At 40.2% G+C, this 27635-nt stretch overlaps 1 protein-coding gene across 1 annotated transcript in view; it reads left to right on the forward strand.

Moving 5' to 3' along the window:
• The first annotated feature begins 238 nt into the window (after window positions 1-238).
• LOC124055389 (FERM and PDZ domain-containing protein 4-like) overlaps window positions 239-27635 on the forward strand; it is a 40517-nt gene continuing 13120 nt past the window's right edge. Inside the window, exons 1-7 of the mRNA XM_046382187.1 lie at window positions 239-651; window positions 19658-19780; window positions 24580-24731; window positions 25183-25227; window positions 25698-25800; window positions 26838-26883; window positions 27275-27379. Coding sequence (XP_046238143.1) covers window positions 611-651; window positions 19658-19780; window positions 24580-24731; window positions 25183-25227; window positions 25698-25800; window positions 26838-26883; window positions 27275-27379 — 615 coding nt within the window. The 5' untranslated portion in view covers window positions 239-610. The remainder of the gene's footprint in view (window positions 652-19657; window positions 19781-24579; window positions 24732-25182; window positions 25228-25697; window positions 25801-26837; window positions 26884-27274; window positions 27380-27635) is intronic.

Below are 27635 nucleotides of genomic sequence, written 5' to 3' on the forward strand. Positions count from 1 at the left end.
CGGCATCGTCCCCCCATCCTCTCCCCTGCCTTGCATAGGGACTTGCAGCCCCGATGAACAGAGGGCAAAGCCTGAGCCAGAGAGCATCCGTCATCCATTCGCTTTGTCCTGCCCTCCCCCCAACCCTCCCTCTCTATCCCATCCCTCATCTATTCTCTCTCTCTCTCCCCTCCTCCTCCTCCTCCATTCCGCCCGGCGTGCCGCGGCTAGGATCGCTGCACTTCTCCGTGCGCTGAGATGGAGAGCGCACACTGTGGGCTTGTTGCAGCTCTGTCAAGCCAAGTGGCGAGCAGCAGAAAGGGCTGACTCGTCCCAGAAAGAGCAGAGAGGTGGGAGGTGACCCTCTCTGCTGTCATCACTTCAGACAGGGGACTGAACTGTTTCTGCACCGGACCGGACATTCAATAAGGGCTTTACAATTTGAGTTTATTTTCTTAAACTGTGAGAAATTCTTGAATTCTGTGTCTGAAAGGCTTTTGCTGACTCTTGATATGGATCCTGGTTGAAAGTGGATTGTCTGGGTTTTAAACGTGAAGTGACTTTGATGTGGATTAGGATGCTGAGGCGGAGCACCTGAGCTTTGGGACGTAGCGTTCTTTAGCAGGACCACATGGACATGTTTGGTTTCTCAAAGATGCCAAAACTCTCTGGGTGAGTGTGTGTGTTGTGGTGATGCTGCTCCCTGGAGTTACAGCACATCATGTGTTTGTCTTCTTATTCCAATTTCTTGTCAAGCATTACTTTCTTGGGAGCAAAGCCAAGATAATGCACACAAGACATTTCCAGGTGAAGTCATCTTCAGTTGCTGTAGCATATACAAGTCATGTCTTTCTTCAGGAAATGCGCTCTACATTCGCCTTGTCCACTGTTATTTGTTTGACCCAAAAAGTTTTATGACCCACACAATGAATGAAATCAAAGTGTTTCATTTGAGAGACTTTATCGATATGGTTGGAAATAATGTTTGATGAAGGACAAACAAAAAAAAATTACTATCTCTGTCTCTCTGAGCAGGCCTGATTATGTTGTGTTAAATATTGGTATCATCAAGATACAGTTCATACTTAAGACATGCATGCTGACGACAGCAACAACAGAGGCTCAGCAAATGTGAGAAATGGAAAGTGGAATTGAATCAGAGTCCAAGGAGCAACCAGATAGAGTGAGGGATTAAGAAAGAGATAAAGAAACAAGAGAGGAAGGACAGGATGGGAACACAGAGTAAGCCAGTTGAGCCAAAGGAAGAGGTGTAACAAGACTACTGAGTTCTTAAAAAGACAGTTTGGTTTAAAATTCTATTCCAGTGATGCACAACCATGCAATTATTGCAATTAAACAAATAGAGGAAAATATTAAAAACATAATAATAAAAATGAACTATTCACCATGAGATTTTATGAGGTTTTTTTCTTCATAATGCAAATACTGTGGTAATATTATTTCCTAATGAAGCTATTAAAGTATCCGGTTTAGCTGTTTGACATCCCGAACAAGTTAAATTGGCGCGACCTTGGCCTGAAATGTGAAGAAACACTAAGAAGACTTAAGACTGAGAAGCTGCAGTGATAATGAAGAGCTCACACAACAATCCCCTGTGATTTTATACTCGCACACATACACAATATGCCATGTGGACACACATGTACATAAATGCATGATCCTTGACTCATGGGTGGTCACATCACTAAGCCCACTAAATGTGGCTCTTGACAAATCTTTTAAACCTACGTACATTCGGAGGTTGGCATCTGGAGTGCAAGTTGGATTTTTCTCAGAGGCAGAAAGAGAGAGAGAAATTCAAGTCTCCATAGTGGGTTAGACTTCACAATAACTATTTCTACAAAATCTTTCCATTTTCATAGTTAGTGCTAACAGCTTGCAACGTTGAGTCGGTATTGCATCTTTTCAAAATTCTAAGGTTGGCTCATTTCCCATATTTACTGTGTTGTCTTCAAAGTTTATTAGTCCACAGTGACTGTTTGACTTTCGGGTATGAATCCTGTTGAAACCACTCTGAGATGGACTGCTGTGCTTCGATTCACCGTCTTACACTGTCGGAATAAGTCCTGAATAACTGCCCTGAATAAGATTAAAAAAACTAAAGTGTGCTTCAGCTGAAAGTTTTCTAACAGACTGATTGAACTAATAAAACGATATTAACTAATAAAGTAATAAATATTCTAAACCTTTGACTGCTTTGAAATGTGCGGTTGTGCTTTTGAACTTATCCTGAGAATGATTTCTGAGTTCTGAGTGAATCTGGCTCATGTGTACAATTTTTGGGAAACTGCTCATGTTCCTGTTAAACAGGACCAAGATCGTTTCCTAATCCTCACCAAATGTTTGTTACCATGACAACAGCAGTCAAACAATCTTAGCGAAGTACTTATTGTAACCGAAACCATGATATTTTCCTAAACCTAACCAAGAAGTGTTTGTGCCTCACTATAATCAAATTGAAATTCTGTCTTCTTGCCACTAGGGACATCAGATCATAAAACAGAATCTTTCTAGATGATGGTGTGAGTTGATGGCTCCTCCATTTTTTGGAAAAATGTCTGATCTGTTACCAAACCAGTCCAACACACTGTGCTCCCCAGTGCATTAAAAAGCACAGTGTTCACCTCTAGAATCTTTTAGAACAGTACAAGGGTTGTTAAAATGAGTTTAGTCAAGATTTCATTTCAGTGAGAATTTCAAACAATCCATGTAATGGAGAACATCTTCCCCATTAATGTAGATGAATGTGGCACACAGCACAGGAGCAAGCGCTTCAAATGTGTTTGTGCTGCGTATTATCACATTTTTATCTTCATGTGACATCTGAAATTGGGTAAATATCTGTTCTCTCCCCCCGTATTCCGAGAGTTTAACCCTCCTGTGGACCACTTGCACATCTCTTTATGCTTTCCCATTTTGTCAGCCGGTCATAACGTTTGCCACACCCACTTCTTACGCATTTGGCTCCATCCGCTGTTGATAGACTGCAAAATGGCGAAAATTAATAAAGGCGTAATGCTAAAAGGCACCAGGATCATCACTGGCGCTTTTTGCTTGCACACAGATGGCTGTTGGGTATCGACGAGCTGTGATTATACAGTTTCAGAGCCTTCTGTTTGCAGATGGCGTATGAGCCAAATTTGCTTCATAAACTTTAATGAGAAGTTGTGTGCCATTTATCACATTTTAATGCTCATAATAAATCATTCATTGTGATGGGAATGTGGGAAATGAAACAGATGCAAACAGGTGAGACGGACCTGTGATCTTTCTGTTTGTGTTTCTTTTTTGTCTAATTGCAGATGAATGAGAGTTTTGACATCACACATCTGCCTTTATTCTGCCTTTATTCTTGGGGACCGTTAACCTAATCTGTCTTTTCTATTCCAATCTGTGCATCCTAAAGACAAAGACAGGACCTGTAACAGCATGTGTAAAGTCTTGGCTTTAGTGTGTAGGCATTTGGCAGTGAAAGTAGCCAGCAGGGCTTGTTTGTGTGTTGAATATCAGATTACAATAATGCTTGCCAAATTGCCTTCTGTTTTATGCCAATGCATGCCGCTACCTTAGAGGGCAAAGTTCCATTGCACCGAGAACCATCTGACAACTTGTGCCATCCTAAAAAATATCACAAGTGATTATCGGTTTTTAGTCAGGGCAGTCATTACTTCAAATCATCCTAACCATTTCATATTCATTTTTATATTTGGTCCATGTTGTGTTTGTTGTTAAATGGAAGTATTAATTATTCATTTGTGACAGGATATGAACTCCGATCTCCTGTGTGACACCCTCAAGTGCTACCTGCTCATCCACCAACCGGACCTCCACACCCATATTTTTTCATCTCATTACACATGGGCTGCACTATGTTCTCCAGCGTCCATCACTCTTGACAGAGAATGTATATCTTTAGGTTTAGAATCGTCCAGTATGGACATAACTCCTGGGGTACCGAGGCATCATTTCCATATTTGTCCACCTTGCAATCGCACAAGCCCTGTCTGTGGTTTCCAACTTCAGGACTGTGTACTGGCTTTTTACTGAGGTCACAACACAAGAAAAACAGTAAATAATGGTTACCTCCTCAGGGGAAGTCAGCCCTGGCTTGGAATCAGTTTATTTTATCATTTAAAGGACAGATACACTTTTTTTTGGAAAGCAAATAAGAATATTTCACAAAATGACAAATTATTCTTTTAAGTTTTCGTTGAAACTTGTGAGAAATTAGCAGTTTGAGCTGGTCAAACCAAATGTGTATCTCGGTAGCTCTTTTATCAGCCATCGCGTTTATCAGCCACTTGTATTTTCTTCACAAATTAGCAGCTATTTGATGTAGGTGGATGTGTCGCTGCAAAGAGCACATAATATATGTCAAAGCACACAAATCAGGCTACAACACTACCACCCAGCCCGCTTTCCCGTTTCTCTCTTTCCCATTCTCTGCATGTAACCCTTAAAGTTGCACGATTTTCTTGATTTGAGTCGTCTGGATAATCCTCCTAAGGGATTTGGCTGAAGATCACCGCAGGAGGGGCTGACAGGGTGAACACACTGTTGGCTGTTTCATTCAGTATATGAAATCACATCACACATCTCTCTCTCACTTACCCATCTACAGCGTATCCATCCACTTATCTGCCTATCTGTCCCTGTCGGTAATTTAAACCAGGTGCAGTCGGAGATGTGATCCATCTCTCAAGATGACAAATTCAAATTGATATTTTAAATTGTGTCAGGATGCTGAAATTAAGGCATGTTTTGCTTGTACTTATCTGTTTCAAAAATGTTATAATGCACTTTTTCTTCTGTTACGTTTAAAAACCACGGTAGCAACTTTAATTTCCCAGCCCAGCCGAATAGCATGTTATCTCTCAGTGCTTATTTGATAAAATACACCAGCTCTGAAATGGAATGCTTTAATCAGTTCTTCATTCTCTTCTGCCGGGATTCATTTCCTGGTGAACACTAATATTCTGTTATGTTATGATTACCTTATTTTACTTCTCATAATTCCAGTCATGTCTCACGCCAGATAACACTGAATAACCGGAGCAACGCGCTTCGTGCTTCCGTTCCTCTTTGATGGGAGACCAAATTTGATCAATTATGCAAATGAAGAAAAACCCATTTGGTTTCTTGCTCTGTTCAGATGTGAACTTCCTTCCCACATCTCTGCTTCATAGGAACAAATAACTTTTAAGACAAGAATTATCTCTCAGTTAGACTTCAATTTTCCAACAGCAAGAACACTGGAATTCTGAACACTGATATGCTGACTGATCAGAGGCACTCTTATTGAATTTTTGCCCACAGGAGTGCATCACATGTTCTGTAAATGTTGAACATGCAGCATATGTTTCTCTGTTAGAACTTTCATGTCTCATATATTCTGCATGGAACCTTGGGAAGGAGGCAACACTGCTTAGTGCATTATTCAGAGACACATTGGTGCGTAGGCTTTTGCTGCATAAACTGCCCTGTTGTAACCAAACTGTAAGTGGGAAAGTTCAGGTCTGAGCGTTTCTTTATGCTGAGACAACCTTCTCTTTTCCCTTGCACCCATCATAATAATGCACGTAATGTTGCCCATCCTTAGGTTGAACCCCGTAACAATCCCTCAGAACAAAGGCACTAAAACCACCAATGTGTCCCAAGATGATTCAGTCAAGCGAATGATCTTCTTTCTGAAGTTTTAACTTCATTCTAACACTACATTAGAGACCAGAGCGGCTACAACACTGTTTTTTGACTGAATGTTGTGTAGCTGATGTTTTCAGGAGAATTAATTAAGGAGACATACTGTTCTGTTAGGTGACAATTTAGAATATCTCTTTGGAGGATGTTCATCTCTCCAGCATGGTTCCAGAGACTTGGAGAAGGGATCGACCGACATGTTTCTTTCAGGGCCTTGATCTTTAGGGATCAATTAGACCGAAAACTAATATTTGAAACCTGTATGCATTTACAGTAAAAGTTAATATTTTAGTGTGAGTACATTTTGTTCAAGCAGTGCACTTGTACAAATTTTGCGTCCTCCACTTGAGTATTTTCAGCTGCCAGCTTTATGTCATTTTTCAGTTTTGACTCTCGTTTGTTCCCTTTGCAGTTCGCTTAATACAGAAGACAATGGATAGATAGATAGATAGATAGATAGATACTTTATTGATCCAGAGGAAAATTCACTGGAGTCTTTTCAAAAGGATTTCAGGCAACCAGCAGAGAATTCAAGTGGGATTTAAACCAGTTAATTAGTGAGTTTTAAGTGTTATTTTTTTTTCTTTAAGGAGTGGCAACGTGTTAAATTTCCAGTGCGTTTCCAGAGTACATGTTTCAATTTAGTGTGCATTTGCTCTCCACTTTCTGTACCATTGACCCTTAGAACTGCCGTTGTTCCCTTTTCAGAGAAATGCTCATGGATGGATTCACTAGTTAGTGAATACCAAAGTGTTCCAACACGGAGGACAAATGAGTGATATTGGAATTTTTATAACATCACCTTTACAATTCTGTCTTTCTTTGAGTGAGCACTTCGCTGAAAATACATAGAAATCATCACAGATTTAATGATTCTATTTCTGTCTAGTAGAATGCACGAGGCCGTTTCACAAAGTCATACAGTCATACTGTTCATACCTCTTAGCAAGTGCATACTTAATAATTGATCACTTTGGCTCACTTCTACAACATGCAGTGAACAATTCTGTGTTTGGAGGACAAGAAAAGTTAAAAATATCTTGTACATCTTCCATTTTATATTCCCTCTCTCGCTCAGTTTTCAAAAGACAAGAATGCAGCTCTGAGATGCGAATGAATCAAACATGACACAAGAAATGTGGAATTAATGAGTCCCTGTCATTTATCTTTAATGCCAATTGTTCAAGCGGTGCAGTTTTATTTAGTTGCATACATTTGTTTTGCATTTGTATTGATGAGGTGGTTTCACGTCAGCTGGGATTTTCCCACTTAGGAGTGTCACACTGAGTTAGTAGACCAAACAGACTTTCACATGACTCTCATTCATTCAGCTTTAACTCCTTCTGTCCTGCAGTCTGATTGAAGAGTGAAGGTTAAATGACAAAGGGTGAGGTGAGTGGGATGTATAACCTTATGTTTTTCTAGAATTCAGAGGACAGACAAGACTGGAAAAATATGTAAAAATAACTAAAGACAAGTCGGACTGCTGCGATTAGTCGTTTAATCAATCGATCGAAAGAAAATTGCTTACCAACCAATTTAAGAATGGATGTAAATTTTTAAATTTTAAAGATATATATCTTAAGTCATTTTTTTATAGCAAAAATGTCAAACATTGGCTGGTTCCAGCTTCCTGAATGTAAGGATTTGCTTTGTTGTGTTTGTTCGGAAAATAAGTGAATCTTTGGGTTTTTTGAATTGTTTTTTTTTTTTTTTGGATTTGAAAGTGACACTGTTTGCCATTTTATAAATGAAACAAACTACTCAGCAGTTTTTATCAGTTTAAGGATAATAATCCTTAGTGGCATCCCTGTTGGTAGTGCAGGTGGTGGATGAGCTCACACTGACTTGAGCCAGTTTGCTGATACATCTGTTTAGTAAGGAGGACAGTAGAGTAATTAGTTCTGCTCCAAATACTATCACATAATACCTAAGTGCCGCTGTGTGTGTGCCCAGAGCCACGCTGTCACCCACACAAACACACACACGCAAGCCGTACTGTAAATCTACATACAGTATGCATACTTACACATACCCCCACATGGCATGGATGACGAGGTCAAGAGTCTCCACCCATCCCTCCACTGACTGAGCACGGCTATCGCTTCCTCTAATTGGATTAAAATGAATCAACTAATTCAATTTGAAGGAAAGTGAAAAGCTAAACATGAGTTCACCCCTCCTTCTTTGACCATAGCAGAGTGAAGCTGGTTGGAAATGAGTTGTAGTCACAACTGAGCTGCACATCTGCATTTTTCATGCGTATATGCAGCTAATTGGAACAGGAGAGGAAGCACCACATACCATTTAAAAACCTGAAATATGTTGGAAGCAAACTCTGAGCAATCACTGAAGCTGCTGGTTTGGACTTTGTTTCACGGCCTTGTTGTGCTTCTGCTCAGCCCGTATTCTTGAATACTGACACACAGTGTTGACATACAGTGTGATTCTGGGATTTACAATCAAGCATATGGGCCTCATCTGATATGATACAATGCACCTAATCAGAAAACCTGACAAATATGTATCTACATATTTTTGTCTGGACTGCAACAAATCGCCAGGCATTGACTATCCCTGAGTTACTGAGTGAGTGATCTAGTTGTGCTATTGGTTGTCAAGTATTGGAATTTCCCCTTTGGCCATTGCTCTTTCAAAATGAATGGAAGCATGCAAGCAGACAGGATTTGTCCTATTGCTTCCAGTCTTTATGCTAAGCTAAGGCTAACTTCATCCTGACTCCAACTCCATGAGCTTGATATTGTCTCATCTTACTTTCTGAAAGACAAATAGATGTTTAGTAAACATTTTTGCAAAAATCTGGACCTTTGTCTTTGTTTGAGGTTTTACCTCTTTAAGTGCATAATTTCTCAAAGAGCAACGCATTTGAAAGTGTTGCAACATGCTTATCTGTGGCATATTCTACTCCACTACTTATTTCCTTCCTGTCTTTGTTCTGCAAATGAAATTGGAGACTGAAGAGATTTTCACTCCGACATTATGATTCAAGAAACGAGACATGAGCATAAGTGTTTCTTATTCATCCTAATGATCACCGTCCTCCTGTGTAATCTTATTTAGGGAGCGTTTAGCGACGCTTCTTCTGCTGTGGTATTTTTAGCCTGCGGAATTATGCCTCAGTGTTTGGCACAGATGTTCTCGTTTGTTGTAATGTTTTCAGCCTGCATGTGTTTGACATAGACTGAATGCGCTCAGTGACAAATGAAGTCACTCGAGTGTATTTTGTGTATATTCACACACTCTGCAGCCGTGGGTTCCGTTTACACACTCCAAGCAAATATGGATGCACAAACACTCTGCTCTTCTTTACCCTTTGCAATTGACTTGAACCAGATAGACGGGAGGGAGTCAATGCTTGGTCATCATCGCATCACGCAAGTACAGTCAACCAACCAGAAACAAACATGACCTCAGTTGAAGTACTGCTCCCCAGATACTACTCCAGATATTAACTGTCTTTGACACAGAAAGTAATTTGAATCAGTCTTATTTAAGACTTGCAGTGTAAGTGCAGGAAATTATTGGCTGAGTTTATGTGGGAACACTGACAAAACTGCAGACGTACTGTACTATTATACAGCAGATGTTACTTGCCACCAGTGTGAATTCCAGTGTGGCTTGAGACCAAGTGCAAAAGGCATTGAGTCAACAGCAACATAAACATAATGCAAAAAGCCATAGATCAAATTTCTTCAGAAAACATGATTTGAAACTTGCTCTCCTGCCCTTTTGTATTTTCTGCCCCTTGCTTCCGCTGGGCTCTATGTGACATTTACAAAGAATCAATGGGTTGTTGTGCTGTGGACTGTGTTGTCCCACAGAGATGCACTGCTGTGCTGCAAAGGTTGAAAAGCAACACTGTTAAGTGTTGTAGGCCTGCTGCTGATGCTGATACAGTGGAAGCTAACAGTGTGTCACACAGTGGCAGATTGTGGGCTACAAGGGGAAGAGTTATTCCTTTAGCAGAATATATTCCATCACTTCCATCTTGTTCTGATACAACTGGAGACATTTTTCATCCTTAGTTACCAGCTCTTGTAACTGCTTTCATTTAGAATTATAATTTGCTATTTAAGAAAAAGTGTCACTATTAATTTGAATAAATGCAATTGATTAATTTTAGGTGAGAGTCACAATAAATAACATATGGATGTGAAGTCATCCGTAGCAGAGCACTTAAAAGATTTCAAGGTAATATATCATGCAAAGCAGAGCTTTAGCTGAACAAGGCCGACCTCCTATTGTATTGTAAGGGTCATGCTCTTAATTGATCTTTGTTTCAGCTTCCCCATTTTCATCACATGAGCAGTCCTATCAATCATTCAAAGCTTTGACTTGCGTGACTCCCAATGGGCTACGCAGAATTTAAACACTGGGCTTTTTATGTCTTAAGAGCCAGAATAAATATTAAATACCCATAATTTGGGTGAAACTGTATTTATCCACCTATTTATTAATTACGCACTTGTAGTATTCATAGTGAATTGATAAAGTATTGGCATTTAAGTCTTTACATGTAAGTGTCCACACTCTTCCCCCATCTGTCAATCTATTTGGCAGCATATGTTCAGGTATCCCAACAAAAAGCAGTTATAAGCAGTTTAATCGATTCTTTTTTACAGGGACTGGCTAATTTATTTTCGATTTTAGTGTCCTTATATTCTCTGCCAGGTGCTATGTTTGTAACTCCCTCACCGTAAGGTTTCATATGATAGTATCTTATCTTGAACATAACCAAAAGCAGCAACCAAATGCATCGCTCTCTGAAAACTTTATTAAGAGAAATCTGACCTTCCGACACACTTGTCTCAAGCCGTTAAATGCCACTTGCGTTGCAGCTCAGGACAGTCAGTGAGCACCGATGAATATGTGTGTGTTTACTTATTTATTCGATTTTTTTCTTTGCTATCATCAAGATTCTGGTGAGCAGCTTGTGGAGTCCAAAGCATTGCGGTGCGAAAGGACAGGATGTGCTCAGTTCTAGTCTGATAAATTTGCAGTACGAGTGTGTGTGTGCGCGCGCGTGTGTGTGTGTGTGTAAAAGGGAGTGGGGCCAATCGAGACCTTAAAAAGACCTTAAAAGTCTTTACAGATAAAGTGTTTACAAAGACTGTATATTTGAGTTGATATTGACGGGAGCTTCATTGTGAGGAGTGGGTAATGAGGACGCAGTGGCCGGAGGTTTAACCTGGCTGGACAGCTTTGATTGATGCAGCTGAGTGTGTACTTATTGATATAACCCTGACACATCTCTGGGCTTGTGTATTGCTGTGTGTGTGTGAGAGAGCAGACAGAAGAATCATCCATTATTTTCTGCACTGCATTGACTTAAAAAAATCAGTATTCCCATCCTGAACAGTGCTGTATAATACAAGAGGAGCTGTCCGTGGTCCTGAAATCAGCCGAACGAAAGCCCCAGTGGAACAGCTCCTTCGCTCACCTACTCTGATGTTTTTATAAGCACTGGCAATGGCAAGCTTTTAATTTATTGTATCATCACATGCTGTTGGCGTGTTTCCACATCTGTGAGACCGGTCCAGTCTTTGTAAGGAGCTGAGTTTCATCTCTAGAGGACATAAAGCTCCAAATCCCACTAATCAGCTCAAGTACAGTTCAGTCTTTATGATGATCTCAGATGACAGTTAATATGAGGGGGAAAGATTTTATAGTCAACAGTGCAGCACAGTGCAACATGACAAATGCAACATTTACCCGCAACCATTAAACAGCAGAATGGCAGTGACGCACTGCCTCTGCAGTTAGTGCTGATAGGCTTTGGGTTTAGCAACTTTGTGGCTGACAGGGGAAAAGAAATGATTGCAAATGGTGGTGCATGATAGCTGCAAACAGATGTGAAAAAAGTTAATAATATCATCATTTTTTGTTTCCCAACTCAGATGATTGGCATGCGGTGTGTGTGTGTGTGTGTGTGTGTGTGTATGTGTGTGTGTGTGTGTGTGTGTGTGTGTGTGTGTGTGTGTGTGTGTGTGTATAAGATCTCCTCTATACCACTTTTTTTCAGCATTTCCAATACTCATAATGTTTTGTGCAGTGACAGCTGTTGTAAAACCATCAAACCAATTAGAGCTTTGTTGGTGGAATAAAGAACAGGAACACCATTATCCAAGAAAAACAGTTTTCAGAAATAGTTGCAGAAAAATTGTGACTTAAGTGTCAATTTCAATATGAAGTTGATTTTAATAAAGTAGACAGCTGCACGTTTAAAGCCTGGTATTGACAAAAGTTACAAAATAGTGCAAATAAAGTAAAGGAGTCACATTCCAATTGAGCCACTGCAAAAAAAACCCTTCCTCGCTCAGCAGTGCCACCCTTTCCAAACTCCTGATGGCCTAGTGCTGCTCATGGTTATTGTGATAGGGAATCTGAATGATGTCTTTAAATGCTAAATTGGGCTTGGAAAAGCAAACTGGAATCACTTGACTGGATGGAGCCATTAACCCTTTAGTTTGAGTGAAGAAGATTGTTGTGTTTCTGCATTCGGTGAAGTCCTTCCTCTCCTGCAAATTAATAACTCTGTGAAACTCTCGCAGCTTTATTTTTTTTTTTTCTTATTCAATTTTGCTTGTGTAGCAAGCATCCTCATTCTGCAAGATGTTCAAAGTGCATGCAGAATGGAGCTTCATGTTCAAGTGGTTGCATAAAGAGAAGCTCTCAGCGTGCTTATTTGTGCATATGTACGTGCATTTTTGCACGCGTGAAGTGCGCTGAGAGCCAAAGCATGTTGTTTTCAGGTTGTAAAGCTATATAAAGCAAAGGCACTTCCACTGCAAGTTTTAACAACATACACCAATGTTTCATTTATGAGCAGCACAGAGGCATGCAGAAAGACCAAGTAAGAAAGAGTGAAAAAGCCAGCAAACAGAAAGAGGATGTGGCTTGGATGAGAGGAAGGTCAAGCAATGGTCGTCTTGCGAGCAGCCTGGAGTGTGTTAATTTGGAACATTAATGAGAACAATGAGGAACAAAACGGAAAGATGCTCCACTAGGAAGTTAATCTGGAAATTCCTTGTGACAGATCGATGCCAAATCAGACAGTCATATTCTACTGTCAGCAGCATGTAGGATGGAGCTTGGCGTGCAAGGGGTTGCACAAAAAGAACTGTGTGTGTAATTTGTGTGCATTACTTTATCCATTGATAGTAAAGTTATACAGAGTGTGAACACTTCCAAGTTTTAATAATGTTACCCTGTGTTGCCATGGAGAAAGGAGAAGGTCAGGCGATGGCTGGAGTTGTCATGCTTGGAGCTTAGAATGTGCTAAGTTGAACATTATTGAGCGTAATGAGGAAGTAAAGAAGCTCCACTAGCAAATCATGAAGAAATTTCTAGCGACAGATTGATGCCAAATTAAACAGTCCTTTTCTGCTGATAGCGGCACAAGTCCAATTAATTTTGCTTTAGGTATATCAATTGTGTAATATCCATAAATCATGTGATCTTCTGATATATGGTTATTTATGGTATCTATTATAGATTTTTTTTTGATTAATCAGTTGTTAATTTATTCATCTCAGGAAATCATGACATATGACTATTATGATCTTCCAAGAGTCCAAATTGGTGTCTTTAAATTGCTTGTTTTTTCCCACTAACAGATAAAATATATTAGGTATATGATGAATTGTGACAGAAAAGCAGGAAATCACAGCATATTGCTTGAAACATTACTGAAAAAAGACCATTTTTCTGTTGAAATTTACCAATTAATCAGTTAATCCTTTCAGATATTAAATTTAACATTTGAACACAGTTCAGACACACAGACCTTTCAAATGGCTTGCAATTGACAATCAAGAGGTGAAATCTTTGGCTGACAGTCAAAAACGGTGGTCCCATATCACACTGTTAGCCCACGCCCACCAATGAATAAAGTTAGAAGTAACTTGGCAAATGAGAAAAGATGGATGACACAAGTTCTGCTTGCATCTTTACTCCTGCTCACATCATAGTGCTGTGATTCAAATTGTCTGTTTAGGACAGATTACAATCGACACTAATGACATGCAACAAATCTCCAAGCTGTTATGTCACAGTTCATATAGAGTTTCAGTCAGTTACTTTTGGCTCAGTATTCTGTATCTTTTCTTCTTCAGAGAGATTTTAATGGAGTCTCCCGCTGAGTTTGAAGATGCTCCATTCCTGAAACATGCACGCTAAGTGTTACTTCAGGCTAATTGCGAAGTTTTACAGAACTTTCTCTGTTTTCTGGGATTCATATGCTCTGAGGTATGACATCACAGCAAGCAGAAAGTTCTCAGCTTCTACTTCTGAAATACCTTTGATGGGTAGTACATTTTCCTAAAGCACTTAAGTCATTACATCCATCCATGAAGATGACACTGAAAATGAGCACTTTTCCTATTGATTACAGGCTCAGCTGACTTGTTCAAATGAATGAACTAAGAAAGAAGTGGTCCAAATCCAGATTTGCATTTTCTATGTAGATTTCAGTGCTCCACCCGCCACTTAACTTGCACATCATTGTACGGTGAGAGTAGCACGACCAGCATGCGGGACACTCAGCAGATGAGCTTTCAGAAAGAAGAAAAACGGTCCCTCATCGACTTGTGGTTGGGCTTAAATTACCCTAGTTGTTCTGTAGAGTGTAAAGTGGTGAGAATTGGCAGGGGGAGGTGGGTTTTACGCCACAGGCTGTAATAAGTATTGTCATAATGTAGGCTAAAGCGTCTTGGGAGAGCTCTTCGCCTTTTGTGCAAATTCAGTCAGTCTGGATAAAGATCTTGAGGGGTTTTATAGGATTTAATGTCCCATGCATGAGTGTGTGTGTGTGTGTGTGTGTGTGTGTGTGTGTGGTCTTTTCAAAAAAGGAAGGTCAAACAAAATTATTTTCACTCCCAGCAGTAATAAGTAGCCAGACCAGAAACGGCCCTTTAAATGGCCTCAATCCTGAGGCTGAATCCTCGACGTGCTGGAGCGTCTTGTTTAACTTACAATTTCAATTATGAATTGTAATATGTGTGTCAATAAAGTTCAACACTGTGGTGATTTTGAGCCCGCTCTGCTGCTCTCATGCTTTTCCTTTCAAGAGACAGAGGATGACTAATGTTCAGGGTTCAGTGGTGCGGTAAGAGTCCAAACTAGACATTAGTAGACACATATCAGGTCAACCAAAAAGAAAGAAAAAGTCAAAAACAAAAAAGTTTCACAGGGGAAATATGATACAGTGATACAGAACAGAGGAACATGGCAAATCCTTGTATTTGAGAAGTTACAACCTTGGAATGTTTGGCAAGTAAATCAATTATCTGAGTAAAACATTTGGCAATCCATCCTACCACCTGATGTTGATGCTGGACACGAAGACCGATTTCTAGTGGCTCTTGAGTTACATAATATGAAAAGCCACAACAATTATATTTGCTGATGAAATGTAGTAACTGTCAGAGAAAGGGAGATTATAATCCAGTCCGATGTGTGTGGTACTATAGATGTTACCCAGACCCTGTGAAGGATTACTTTACCAGAGAGTAGCAATCCAAATCAAAGCTGCAGTATATGAGAAATGAAACATTTGTTGGGATGCACCCAGAGCTCAGTGTTTCAGGCTGTGCGTTCTTGCTGACTGGAGCATGTGGTGGCTGAGCTAGAGGGAGGCCTGCGCCAGCTGGCTCCACTGCTTTCTGTGATAGGGAGGTCTGTCATATGATGCAGCAGAAAACAACCTGGCTGGCTCCAGTCACCAGCACATTTGCTACTAAATTAAGAATGGGTATGTATTCGTGATGCGGTGAAATATGGATACGGGTGGACTGTTGTAATGATTGCATCCCTAAACTGTTTTTTGTCTGTGTCTGTCTGCGCAAGAGGCTACGCCTTGCTGTGCAATCCATCACTGCGACCCAATCTTTGTGCTTAGTGTTTTAAACAACAGAGATGATCAGAGACAGAGAGGATCAATATCTGTAATGACAGTCTATGAAAGACCAGACATGACTTATCAATTAGGCACTGGAGGTTTTTACAGGGGAAACAAACATCCGGATTCTAATTTAGTCAGAAACACAGAAGTAAAACAAAATATAGTGCTCGGTGGATTCCATAAGTTACAAAATGTTGATTGCCTCTTTAAATAGTTTATATATAAATAGTTTGTCTATGCTAATTCCACATAAATCAATGAATACATAATCTTTCAATATAATTTATCTATGAAGTCTCCATACCTCAGTTTGTTACGTTCATCCATAGGTGGCATATTTATGCTTCCTTCGTGTAGCTCATGCAATAGAACAAGCAATTGTCATGAAATCGTCTTAAAAATATGGTTCCTCTCTGTATATACAGTATATATATATATATATATATATATATATTATCAAGGAACAAATTATAAGTTGATTGGGTTTCAGAATCAGAATCAGAATCAGAATTCCTTTATTAATCCCTGGAGGGAAATTCTTGCAATTATCCAATTCTTGGTTTGTGTTATGAAGTTTAGCTTAGCTTAGCTTAGTTTTTTTGATCAGCAGTGTGAAAGACTGAGATAAACTGATCCCTGTTTTTTAGAGCAACATGAATTGATCAGTTTAAAAAGGAAAAAAAATAAAGCAATACAGTGGCCTTTTCAGCAAAAGCAACCCTAAGAACAAACTCTGCCGTTTGTTTTGAACACAAATATCTGGATTATGTTGGAGGGATCGAAAAGGGAAAGGCCTTGTGGTAAACACAGCAAGTTGGGGCTGCGTCAGTCGGACAAAATCTTTTCTGCATAGTTCATTGAGGAGACAACTTTCATGATGTGAAGGCAGGGGGTACGTAGCAGCAGAAACTTACAGACAGTGACAGATCACAACATCCAGACTGAGTCAGTGTATGCATTCACATTTGAGAAAACTACTGAGGGACAGAACATAAGCCTGAGCCATCCCCAGCTAAAGGAGAGAGGACAGGGTTTTCTGTGTTTCTTATCGAGTTTCCCTTCAAACATGCATTTGTAAAGTTAGTGTGGCAGTCTCTGTTATGAATGATAAACACAATGAAATGCTTTTGTGTGGTTTAGAGTGCTTGAACTTGAATCCACTAAATCCATTTGTTGGAGGCAAAGAACTTTGTGAGGAAATATCAAGCCTAAGATGCCTGATTTCATTTACAGCTGGGAGTTAAAGTGTGTTTTTTGCCACTTTGGCAGTTTGGGTCTGTTGCTCTCTTGGCTTCTCTGCCCTCTTGGTCCAAGCTGAAATATCTCAGCAGCAGATGTGATTCGGTTTTGTACATCTAGACCTTCACCTTAGGCAGACGATGGATCCTAAATGACTTCTGTATGGTATGAAGTGGACACTTTTTGGTTTTGGGTGGAATTTATCTCAGCAGCTATTGAATGTATTGCCATAAAATTTGTTTCAGATCTTGAAGACACAATGAATAGATTCTGTGAAGTGATGTATTTCAGAGTGAAACTAAATAGTCTGAATAAAATTGGGTTGTAAATTAACCCATTCCTCTAGCGCCATCCTTTGGTCAAAATTTCCTTTCAGTCTGGAATTTTAGTTTATGACCAAATACTGGCAATTGAAGCCACTCTCCATCCAAGGAGATCCAGCTTGACTATGGTTTTTGGCTTGATAGCAGAGCTATTTGCCATTTTTTCTCTCAATCTGACATACTGAAAGAAAAACAAATTCTCATTATTTTGCTTCAGGAAAAAAACAAACGTGAAGAGTGATGCCGTCCAGGTGACCTTTAAGAGTCAGTTTCCGCTTCACGCTTCCTGCTGTGAGGCTCCAGTGCTGAGATGTTGTGGCGTTTTCCACACGCTTCGTTTCTCTCCAAAAATCCTCTTACTCCACACACACACTCGTACACCTCCTCACATATACATGCACAGTTGCACACACTGCTGTCCCCCCCCCCCCCACACACACACACACACACACATACACACACACGCACGCACACAGAGCGTGGATTTGTTTTCTCTGTGATGAGAGGGATTATGGGATAAAGGAGGCGAGGCCACGCCAGTTTAGTTCAGTTTGGACCAAAGCTGCTCTCAGCCGCAGCACAATGACAAACACAGATGAACGTCTGGCTACACCCTGGAGATGTGTGCAGCCGTTAACGCCACGGACTCTGTATATTCTGAGCTCAAGAGCCTCTGATTGGGATTCTGAAGTGGCGGTGGATCTGCGTTCCTTTCAGATGACTGAGGATCAGCAGAAACGCATGCGTCAGACTGAAAACTGTGGACAGCAGCAGAATCAAGAAGGAGTTCAGCTCAAAAGCCAGAGAGCATTGAACTGGATCTGAGAATGACTTGAATATCATCTGTTTCTGTTGGGTTTTCTTTGCAGTTGTTGTTCGTGGGATCTTTTGTTGCTCTGCACGTGACAAGCAGGATGACTGACAGCAGCTTCACTGTACTCCAGTGGAGCTTGTTATATTAATCGAAAGCCACTTTTCTTTTTCACACACTGCAAGGTATGACATGACTGACTGATGCATTCAGCCCATCAGCAGCACAATATGGGAATCGATCGGCTGGACTCTTACGGAGATGACGTCCTCATCTAGTACGCATTTTCTTCTATTTTAATTCGTATCAGCATATGAATCCATCAGTTCGGGCCTTTCTTTTTAAGGCCCAAGAGCTGAAACTTCGATGTGTGGCATCTTTCTGATGTAAAGCACGCAGTGGAGAATATGCTGCATAACAGAATATGAGTCTGAATTTTGGCACTGAAATTCATCTTTCCCTTCTTACTGCAGCTGTGCATCAGCTTCTTATCACAGATTTGAGGTCAAGACAGTAAACTCATCCTCGTGGTTTATGGCCATGGGAGGAAGTGATCTCCGAAATAAATCAAATATGAGAATGAAGTGATTAGATGCTTAAACTCAGTGGCATTTCTCTGGCTTGATGATCTTTTACTGCTGTGTGCGCCTTATGGCCTGTGCATGATGAGGCCCTGTAGCATGTGAGACATCGGGCACACTTGATTCAGGAGGATTCCATCTTCAATTATCATTACAGGATGAGCTCTTTTGTTGGAAATCACACTGAGGTGAAGCTACTCTCCTCTCCCATCGCCTCCCCTCCATCTCTCTCCCATTCCCACTCCCCTGACATCTTCATTGACATTGTTTGCGTAATCTGCGATAACCGAATCAGCCGTCACATCAGCGCTTTTCCTCACTGCACACACGCTGCCAATCTACGGATCAGATGAGCCTGAGCCTGAGCTTGACTGCGGTCGATTGCACTAAGTAGCGCTATCTCACACTGAGCCACACACAGAGAGACAAGAAGTCACACTAATTGGACTGAGAGAGATCTGCCAAAAAAGATTTATTTATTCACCTCTGATTTAGCTATTCAAATAAGTTCTGTTCTCTGTGGATCACCTCCCAACATACCTTCTAATGAAGCCTAAGGCTTGTCACAGCTCGATGAATAATTCTAAACCAGCAGTTTTGTTTAAATGTTGTTAAAAGCTTTAAATGTTTGCTTAGGAGTGACAATCTGAGATGATTTTGTGTGTTCATGTTCTCTAAAATGAGCAGCCATCTTAACCATGTTCAATTTGCTATGATTCAAGGTGCTGGTCCCTTAATTTTATATGTTCATTGTATGTGATTTTAACTTTATTTTAATTATTATTGATAGATTATTTCCCATCTATGTTTCTCTAATGAGAATTTTTGTTTTTATTTTAGCCTATTTTTTTTTTTACTTTATCATTTATATAAATGCTCTATCCCTCTTTTTCTAGTCATTGTTTGTGTGAAGCATTTGCATGAACTTTCTTTGTTGTACAGCAATTTGAGATGCATTTCCTGTATGACATGTGTTATACAAGTCAAGTATATAATAATAACAAGTTTTATTATTATCAGGTAGGGATCAAGTGGAGTCTAGTTTGATGACCAAAAGTTGATTTTCCCTTTGTTTACGTTTCAGCCATAAGAACAAAATGTCGGGCTGGCCGCCCCCTGGCCCAGGCTCCTGGGCTGGACTGCAGGGGCCTCCATACAGCTGGGACAGCATGAACAGCACCAGGGAGGGACGGGACTGCCTCACCAGGTATGTAGAGAATGACTGTAAACCCCAGCACGCACCCCTTAGGTGTTTAGGCTGATGCACAGTCATCGTTACAGAGTTCTCACAGCTCCATAAGAAAGATCCACTGAAGAACTATAATTAGATTTGTAAAGGAATAAAGGCTTGTATTTATCAACGTTTTAAGAATTACGCTTAAGAATCAATGTTCTTCATTGACTGAGAGCAATAAGAGATTTTGATCAAGTGACTCCTGACAGCAGCTCTCAAGTGATCACATGATTGATCGCATAAGAGTGACTACTCAGTGATATGGATTTACTACATCTGCATTATTCATTCTTTTCAAAATACATTTACTTTGTGCTGCTCTGCAAAATCAAAATTCATTTTATTTGTGTGAAATCCTTAATGTCTCTAATAATAATCTGAAATATTGAACGGATAATGTGTAGATACATCAGCAGGGGTGTAACAATGGGAAATTGGCTGAAATGGAAATTCTGCTTTTGGTGGACAAAAAAAAAACATAAGGAGATTTTATAACTATTCTGACAAATGCAGACAGTGAAGATTCATGGGAAGTTATTGCAAAGAGAATGAGCTACTCTTGTTTTCTTCCCTGATAGATGGAAAACAAGAAGAAAGTGTGATATCGTCTCAAATTTTAAGTCAAAAGAAAGTATTGTGCAAAAGTGCTAACAGTCATTTAGCAACGCTTTGTCACGCTCTTGTGCATCTCATCCAGGCTGACAAGGTATAGATTGAGGCACAAAACTGTGCGGTTACGTTTAGGGGATGGAAACTCTTGGGACTATTTGCTTGGTAAAACTGTGTCACATTGTGCAGTTACTCTGGTCTTCTGATACCGAGATGGCTGTGTTTGCACTGGAGGTACATTACAGCCTGAGGGATCAAATGCAAAAATTTGGCTTAACTCAATGAGTCCGGGCTCGTACATGAGCCTTATGGGTATAGTTTCATCCACCCCATCCTCCCCACACATACAGGAAGTAGCTATTGTTCAGGTAATTTTGCATTCTACATTTGTGTACAGTACCTATTGTTTGTGGAAATTTGTCCTGCAGGACAGAACATAATGCATAATGAGTCACATCTCTCACGTCTCTTGTGTGTTGTAATCAAAAATACTCTCCAAAAAATATCCAAGTCACGTCTCTTATATGTTGTATGTTATTGATTCCTTCTACCTCTATTGTGGACTTAATGTTGATGTTGGTTGTAAAGAGAATTAACTGTCCACTGCTAAGGCAGGCGCATCTAATTTTGCTAAGATCAAAATAACCTGCCTTGACATTGTGAGCTGTGATCCACCAACTGCTTTATGCAGCAGTAAAACTATACTATATGGTTCCTTCTCCTCCCACTTCTCACTGATACTTTTCCCCATGTCTTTTTACCCTTTTCACCTTACCTTACATAGCCTCTCATTGTCCCCACGGTTTTATCTCGTCTTTTTCCCCTTTTCCTCCCTCATTGCCACTCACCTATTAAATTCTCCCCCTTCCTGTCCTCGCAAAGGGGGAGTCAAATGTGACAGGGCAGAAAGCTCTGGTTATATGGCTTTGTTCTGAGAGAAAAGCTGGTGGACGTGACACAGATTTAGTATCACAATTGGATTTCTTTGAAACAGAGAAAGAGAGAGAAAGGAGAGTGAGAGTAAAGCCAATGATTGACTGAACTACACTGGATAGATAAGTCCCCTTACCTTACTTAACATGATGTAGCAGGTTTCTGAGCACTGTTCTCATCTCATGCATCAGTGTATTTTAAATCCTGAAATATGTGCAGCTCGGCTGCATTTGTTTGCAGGGAGCATGTACATTATGTCCGTTATGTTATGTTATGTTATGTTATGTTGTTATGTTATGTTATGTTATGTTATGTTATGTTATGTTATGTTATGTTATGTTATGTTATGTTATGTTATGTTATGTTATGTTATGTTATGTTATGTTATGTTTTTTTTTTTCTTATTTGACAAATTTTAAGATGTAGTCACATTGCAGGATATATAGAGTAAGCGCCCCCCTTGTCTTTGCTCATAACCATGGGTAGCCGCATGTGTGTGTTCGTATGCTTTAATGTATGTGCTTTCCTTAAGACAACTTAGTTAGACTTAACAATAGATGAGCAGCTGCCTTGTGGACTAACTGCAGGAGTCTGTCGAGGAAGGAGTTGCTGTGGTCCAGGCAGGTGATGACAAGTGTGTGAACAAGCGGAAGCACCTGGGCTCATTATTTTAAGGGCTGAGATGTCTACCAGATTGATGTACACCTCTAGTGTATACCTTAAAAATCAAGGTCACATTAATGCTGAAATCCTTAGGCCAATCCTATTGGCCTAATTTAGTTTTTCTCATTGATTTGCAACACTACCTGGACTGACTAGAGGTAGAAGAAATCAATTTCTCATCTGAAAACATTTAGAAAACGAATAGTATAGTATCAGTATCAGAGTATATATATTGTGTTATTGCCAACCCTTCTTATGTGCACAGTTTATGGTGCCAGGTAGCCATGGTTAGCTCAGTGTTAAGCTTGTTATGTAACTCTAACATGCCACTCGTTGTCCTGGACTGTATTACATCTTTTTGTGGCTCATGACCAGTAAAACCTGCCAGCAATAAATGACCTATAACTCATTAGCAGATGAAGCCTGGCAGCTGGTGAGCCAAACATCATGCTCATCTGAACTTATTCTGCATTTGTTTTACAGTTTTGTTTTCGAGGACATGAAATGTGACTTTTAACCCCAGCCTTTTGCAGCTGCTTGTTCCTATAGCATTGTCAGTACCTGGCTACTAAAAGTGTAGGAGAAAGTTTAGGTCATGGTTAAATAATGCAAACCTCAACAAACACTACTCATATGATATAAGATGAGAGCGTGGAACATTGCATTCCTATTCTTCCCTGACTGGCAGCAGCACCATAATTTGACCTTTTGTATTCAGCTTTGCCGTGACCCCATGACCTTCTAGCTCTGCCCTCCTGTGGGATTAAACTCTACCGACCCTGACAAGGAGGATGAGCCTGCATCACATATTGGAACATGCTTCATTACAGACAGATTTAGTTTGAGATTTCTGCGCCATATGTACAATACAGATCAATGAGAGAGAGAGAGAGAATGAGAAATTGCAGGAGAGCGAAAGAAGGTGAGAGGTGGGGCAGAGATTGATCCCGACTGGTTGGAAGTGAAATCAAATCCCGGATGGTTGGGACGTGCTTCATCATCGGGGCAGATTTAGGCAAAGCTGCAGGTATATGACTAGATAAATATCTGTGGTTAAAGCCAAACTGGTCAAGCATTGCCAAAATAATGTCGTTTTATTTGCAAACAAATAAAAAATTGTGACGATGAGCCCGGAAATTCATATGCTCTGCCGGCATGGACAGTAGAGGGAGAGAAATGTGGAATGGATGCTGGCCAGGTAACAATAGACACCCTGTACCGAAGAGGAAGAGAGGTAGCAACAGCTGCCAAGGGAGCTTTTTAAGTTGTGAGAGAGGGAGAGAAGGAGGAGGAAAGAGAGACAGAGAGAGAATGAGTTAACCCCCACTGAAAGCCTATACCTTCTCTTAATTAACGGGCACTCTGCAGTCTCAGTGTCCTGGTTGAGACAGACATCTGAGGTCCGGCAAGCAGGACGCTTTAATTTAATATGGTACATTTACATTTTAGTGCTGCTCTTGTCCTGAGTGACTTGCATTAAGGCTAAGAGAAGGACACTGTGAAATTTTGCCAATATTAACCCACGCTAAAGTGGCCTTAAATGTTTGTGGCCCCGGCAGTTCTCCTAAAAGTCTTTGATCAGTCAAATAGCCACCAGGTTTTAGAGTCACTTGCATTGTAATACAGAGTGAAAACAATCAAAACTCCTGAACTGGAAACTTGTTGCTTATTTGCTCTGTCAATGCATCAATATTGATATCACTGGATCAAACTTAGCATAAAAAGCCAGGAGCTTTTGGGGGTTTGCAACTCACACCCATTAAAAAAAGGACTATAAAACTAAAATGACACACAGCTGAGTGTCAAACTGCAAAAGATATCCAGTTTTCCCAAGAAGGGACATTAAAACTCATTCATTCCACGATTATCACAGGAAAATAAAATCTGCACGTACAACCATTCACACTGAGGTGTTTTGCATGCTAATTAGAATCCATTCCTAGTTTTTGTGTTAGATTTATATTTCCTCCATTAATGGTATTGCTGTGTAGGTCTGATGAAACAATCAGGGCACTTTCATCTGAAATAGTCTGCAGACTTTTATTTGGATTTAAGAGGCAAATTGCTTCCAGATTGCAAATCCAAAGTGTTTTATGAATGCAGGACCTGTGCTCTTCTTTTATAAGTGGATCTAATGATCAAACCTGAGCCAAGACTCTGGTTCATGAAGCGCTGATCAGATACCTCACATCTTTAATTCTAAGTTAAATGTTATCTTTCAGAGCCAAAATATATTTCGACTGTCATTATGAATGGATTTTAAACGTGTGCTGTTTAACATTATTTAAGAGACCTTCATGACAGGTTTGTCTGCAGACAGGTTTGACTCTGTAACAGTCTTTGAACCCAGCACCAACCACATGTTTTCATGAAGTGAAACTGTTTGCTGGCTCATTATACGTCACTGTAGGTTACGATTTAGGCCAGCAAACTGTTTAACTGTCTGGAGTGTAAGTTAATCAAAGTTAAAGTCAGTTGTATGATGTTCCCTTTGTTTCTTTTCGTACGTGGAAATTTTGGTTGAATGTCTCTCACTCATCATGCTCAACCTCTCCTGTGTTTTCCAGCCAAGTGTCCCAGAGCAGCTCCCTGGAAGAGGTTCACTTGGACGGGGTCCCCCCAGCCCCTCGCCTGGTGGAAATGAGACGAGACCCGGTTCTGGGCTTTGGTTTTGTGGCGGGCAGCGAGAAACCAGTGGTGGTTCGCTCTGTCACACCAGGTAGGTGACTGTAACAGTGTCTTTTTTTATTATTATTATTATTCATATTACACAAAGTAAGAAATTATTAAACTGACAATTTTTATTTTGATCTGAGTTTCAACCGCATTTCAAACATCAAAATATAAAGTTCTGTCACGGTTGGACAATGGACAGCAGCCCTGACTTTAGCTGAACATATTTTCACAAGCCCTAACACATGGATGAAATGACAACAGAGTTTTTAAAACATCATTTGGGATTTTTGCAAAAGTCCATTTACTCCGGTGGGTGTTAGTTGATTGCCAGGAAGTAGTGCACAGTGCCTGCGCTAAAAACATGCAGTACTGGTGGGATGATAAAATGCTACCGTCTGAGAGTCTGCGTGTTCAAAGTCCCCACTGAATGATCTTATTGCTTCCTCCTTACTGTTTGAAGAGATCTAAGCAGTTGCTGGCGTATTTTTTTTTAGAAGGAAACCATGCAGACTGCCGGCTTCTCCAACCTGATTATGCTAGTAAGTGGTATTGATCCCATACAAGTAAAGAAAATGAAGAAAAATTTGTTGAATTTTTTATTTAATTCTGGAAGTATTGTTTACTTTGGCTAATTAGCTGATTGTCATTATAGTGGCTTAACCATAGCTTACAGGCCTTTATCAGCTGTCAGCTGCACTGGCTGCACAGACACGCACAGACACGCACAGTGATTAGGCATCTCAATAATCAATGAGCGTTGAATTCCAAGCAGACAGTTAAACTGATGAATATTCTATCGCAACTTGTTGGCCAAGAAAAGGAATAAACATGCTTGAGTGTGTGCATGAGATGCACGGTTTATTAATGCTCACACCTATTAGATGTGTCATCAGGCAGAGAGACACACCCTAAATGAAGCAGTGTGTGTTCGCTGACACACATCTGCACTGTCCATTCAGCTGTTCTTGAGCTGATTCATTCACTGATAATCTTTTGTGCGTGTGCGTAGGTGGTCCATCAGAGGGGAAGCTGTTGCCGGGCGATGAGATCATCATGATCAACGACGAGCCCGTGGGCTCGGCTCCTCGAGAACGAGTCATCGACCTCGTCAGGTGGGCGCAAAGACCCTGTGATCTGTCAGGATCAAAGCTGTAGCGGCTTAGTTCAGATGAATCAGGTGATGGGTCTTCCAAATAAATACAAAAATCCCTCATCCGGACCCTTTACTGAAGTGATAAAAATTTAAAGGGCCGGCTCACTCATAATGCACACAGCCATGGACATAGTTTGAGTTTGATTTGTTTTGTCAAAGACAGTCGCACCATTTCTTCCCAATGAGCTTCCTGCAGACAATTTCCCAATAATACTACTTGCTGTTGAAGAAATACTCCCTACAAAAATGGGAGATTATCCCGAGCAATCTGGACCCTGTTCCATTCACCTTGTTTATATTAAGGTGGTAGAAGTAGGCATCTCAAAACTGAGCCCATTCAAACTCGTTGCATACATTGTGAGTGAAAATGAATAAACCCTTTAAAGCTATGAAATCTAATGCTTGTGGCTGAGGCATGTTCAGTTTTTCAAACATAATGTGGCTTTATGTGATTCATTCGAGGCACTTCGTGACTAAATCTATCTTTAAAAATGTTAATTAAATTAAATGGCAGTTTTAATACTAACCACAAAAAAAAAAAAAAAAGTTCAAGTCATTAATTTGCTTTTAAGATCTTTTAAAATCTCCTCTTTAATTTAGCAAAACAATGTGAAACTCATGAAGTGCTCACAAGTATGAGTCCCACTTTACACCCGCGTAGTTCTGCTTATCGTAGAAACACAGTCATCACGAGTCAGAAAAATGAATGTTCAGAATTAATAAGAAGAAAGGAAAACATCAAGATGACTGAAATTATGTTTTGGTTCACCAGAAATGCTATTACTCATTAAACTAATGAGTGTGTGTGTGTGTGTGTGTGTGTGCATCTGCTTTTAACTGCGTCTCCTTGTAAGTGCTGATTGCCAGAGGCATCTCATTCCATCTCAGCCAAGCTAATCAAGTTCCATTTGCTTTATTTGCCATTGTTGTTCTCTGTGACTTTTGCTTTTCTGATGATTTTTGTTGACGCTGTGATTTGCTGTCCTCTCGCTTCAGGAGCTGCAAAGAATCCATCATGTTGACTGTTGTCCAACCGTATCCTGTGAGTAGATCAGCTGCTGCAGAATGAGCTTTCTTGTAGTTCTTGGAGAACACCGCAACAATTGTATGTATTAGATATGTTTGTCTAAAAAGTGCTGAAATGAAATTTGAAAGTCCAGGATAGGGTAAAGTGTTTTGTTTTCATTTTTTCTCTTTATCTAACTCCTGTAAACCACTTACACTCAACACTCACAATACAGGTTGCATTTTTAAAAAAATGGCTGCTTTTGTTTCATTTGTCCATGTGTTTATGCTTCTCTTTATCTTTCTCCCACCATCTGTCTGTCTCTTTCTTCCTCTCTTCTCTCCCTCTCCCTCCCTCTCTCTCTCTCTCTCTCTCTCTCTCTCTCTCTGTCTGTCTCTGTCTCTCCTTTTGGACGCTTGCCTCTTAGTCCCCTAAATCAGCGTTCATCAGTGCAGCCAAAAAAGCCATGCTCAAGTCCAATCCGGTCAAAGTGCGCTTTGCAGAGGAGGTCATTATAAACGGCCAGGTTCCAGTCAGTTCTACCACACACACACACACACACACACACACACACACTCACTCACTCACTTATGTATGACCTATATAAGCAATGCCAAATGGACACCACACAAGACAGACAGTTCAGTGAATGCCAGACAGATAAGACAATCACAAAGAATGTGTTATGAAATGACATTTTCATGAATCCCATTTACATATTAAAACTCATGTGTCTTCTGTTCAAGTGACCTCAAACGCACAGAATGGAAAGACTGATCGTATGCATG

The sequence above is a fragment of the Scatophagus argus genome, chromosome 24, assembly GCF_020382885.2.
Source record: "Scatophagus argus isolate fScaArg1 chromosome 24, fScaArg1.pri, whole genome shotgun sequence".
In the NCBI taxonomy this organism is placed as follows: domain Eukaryota; kingdom Metazoa; phylum Chordata; class Actinopteri; family Scatophagidae; genus Scatophagus; species Scatophagus argus.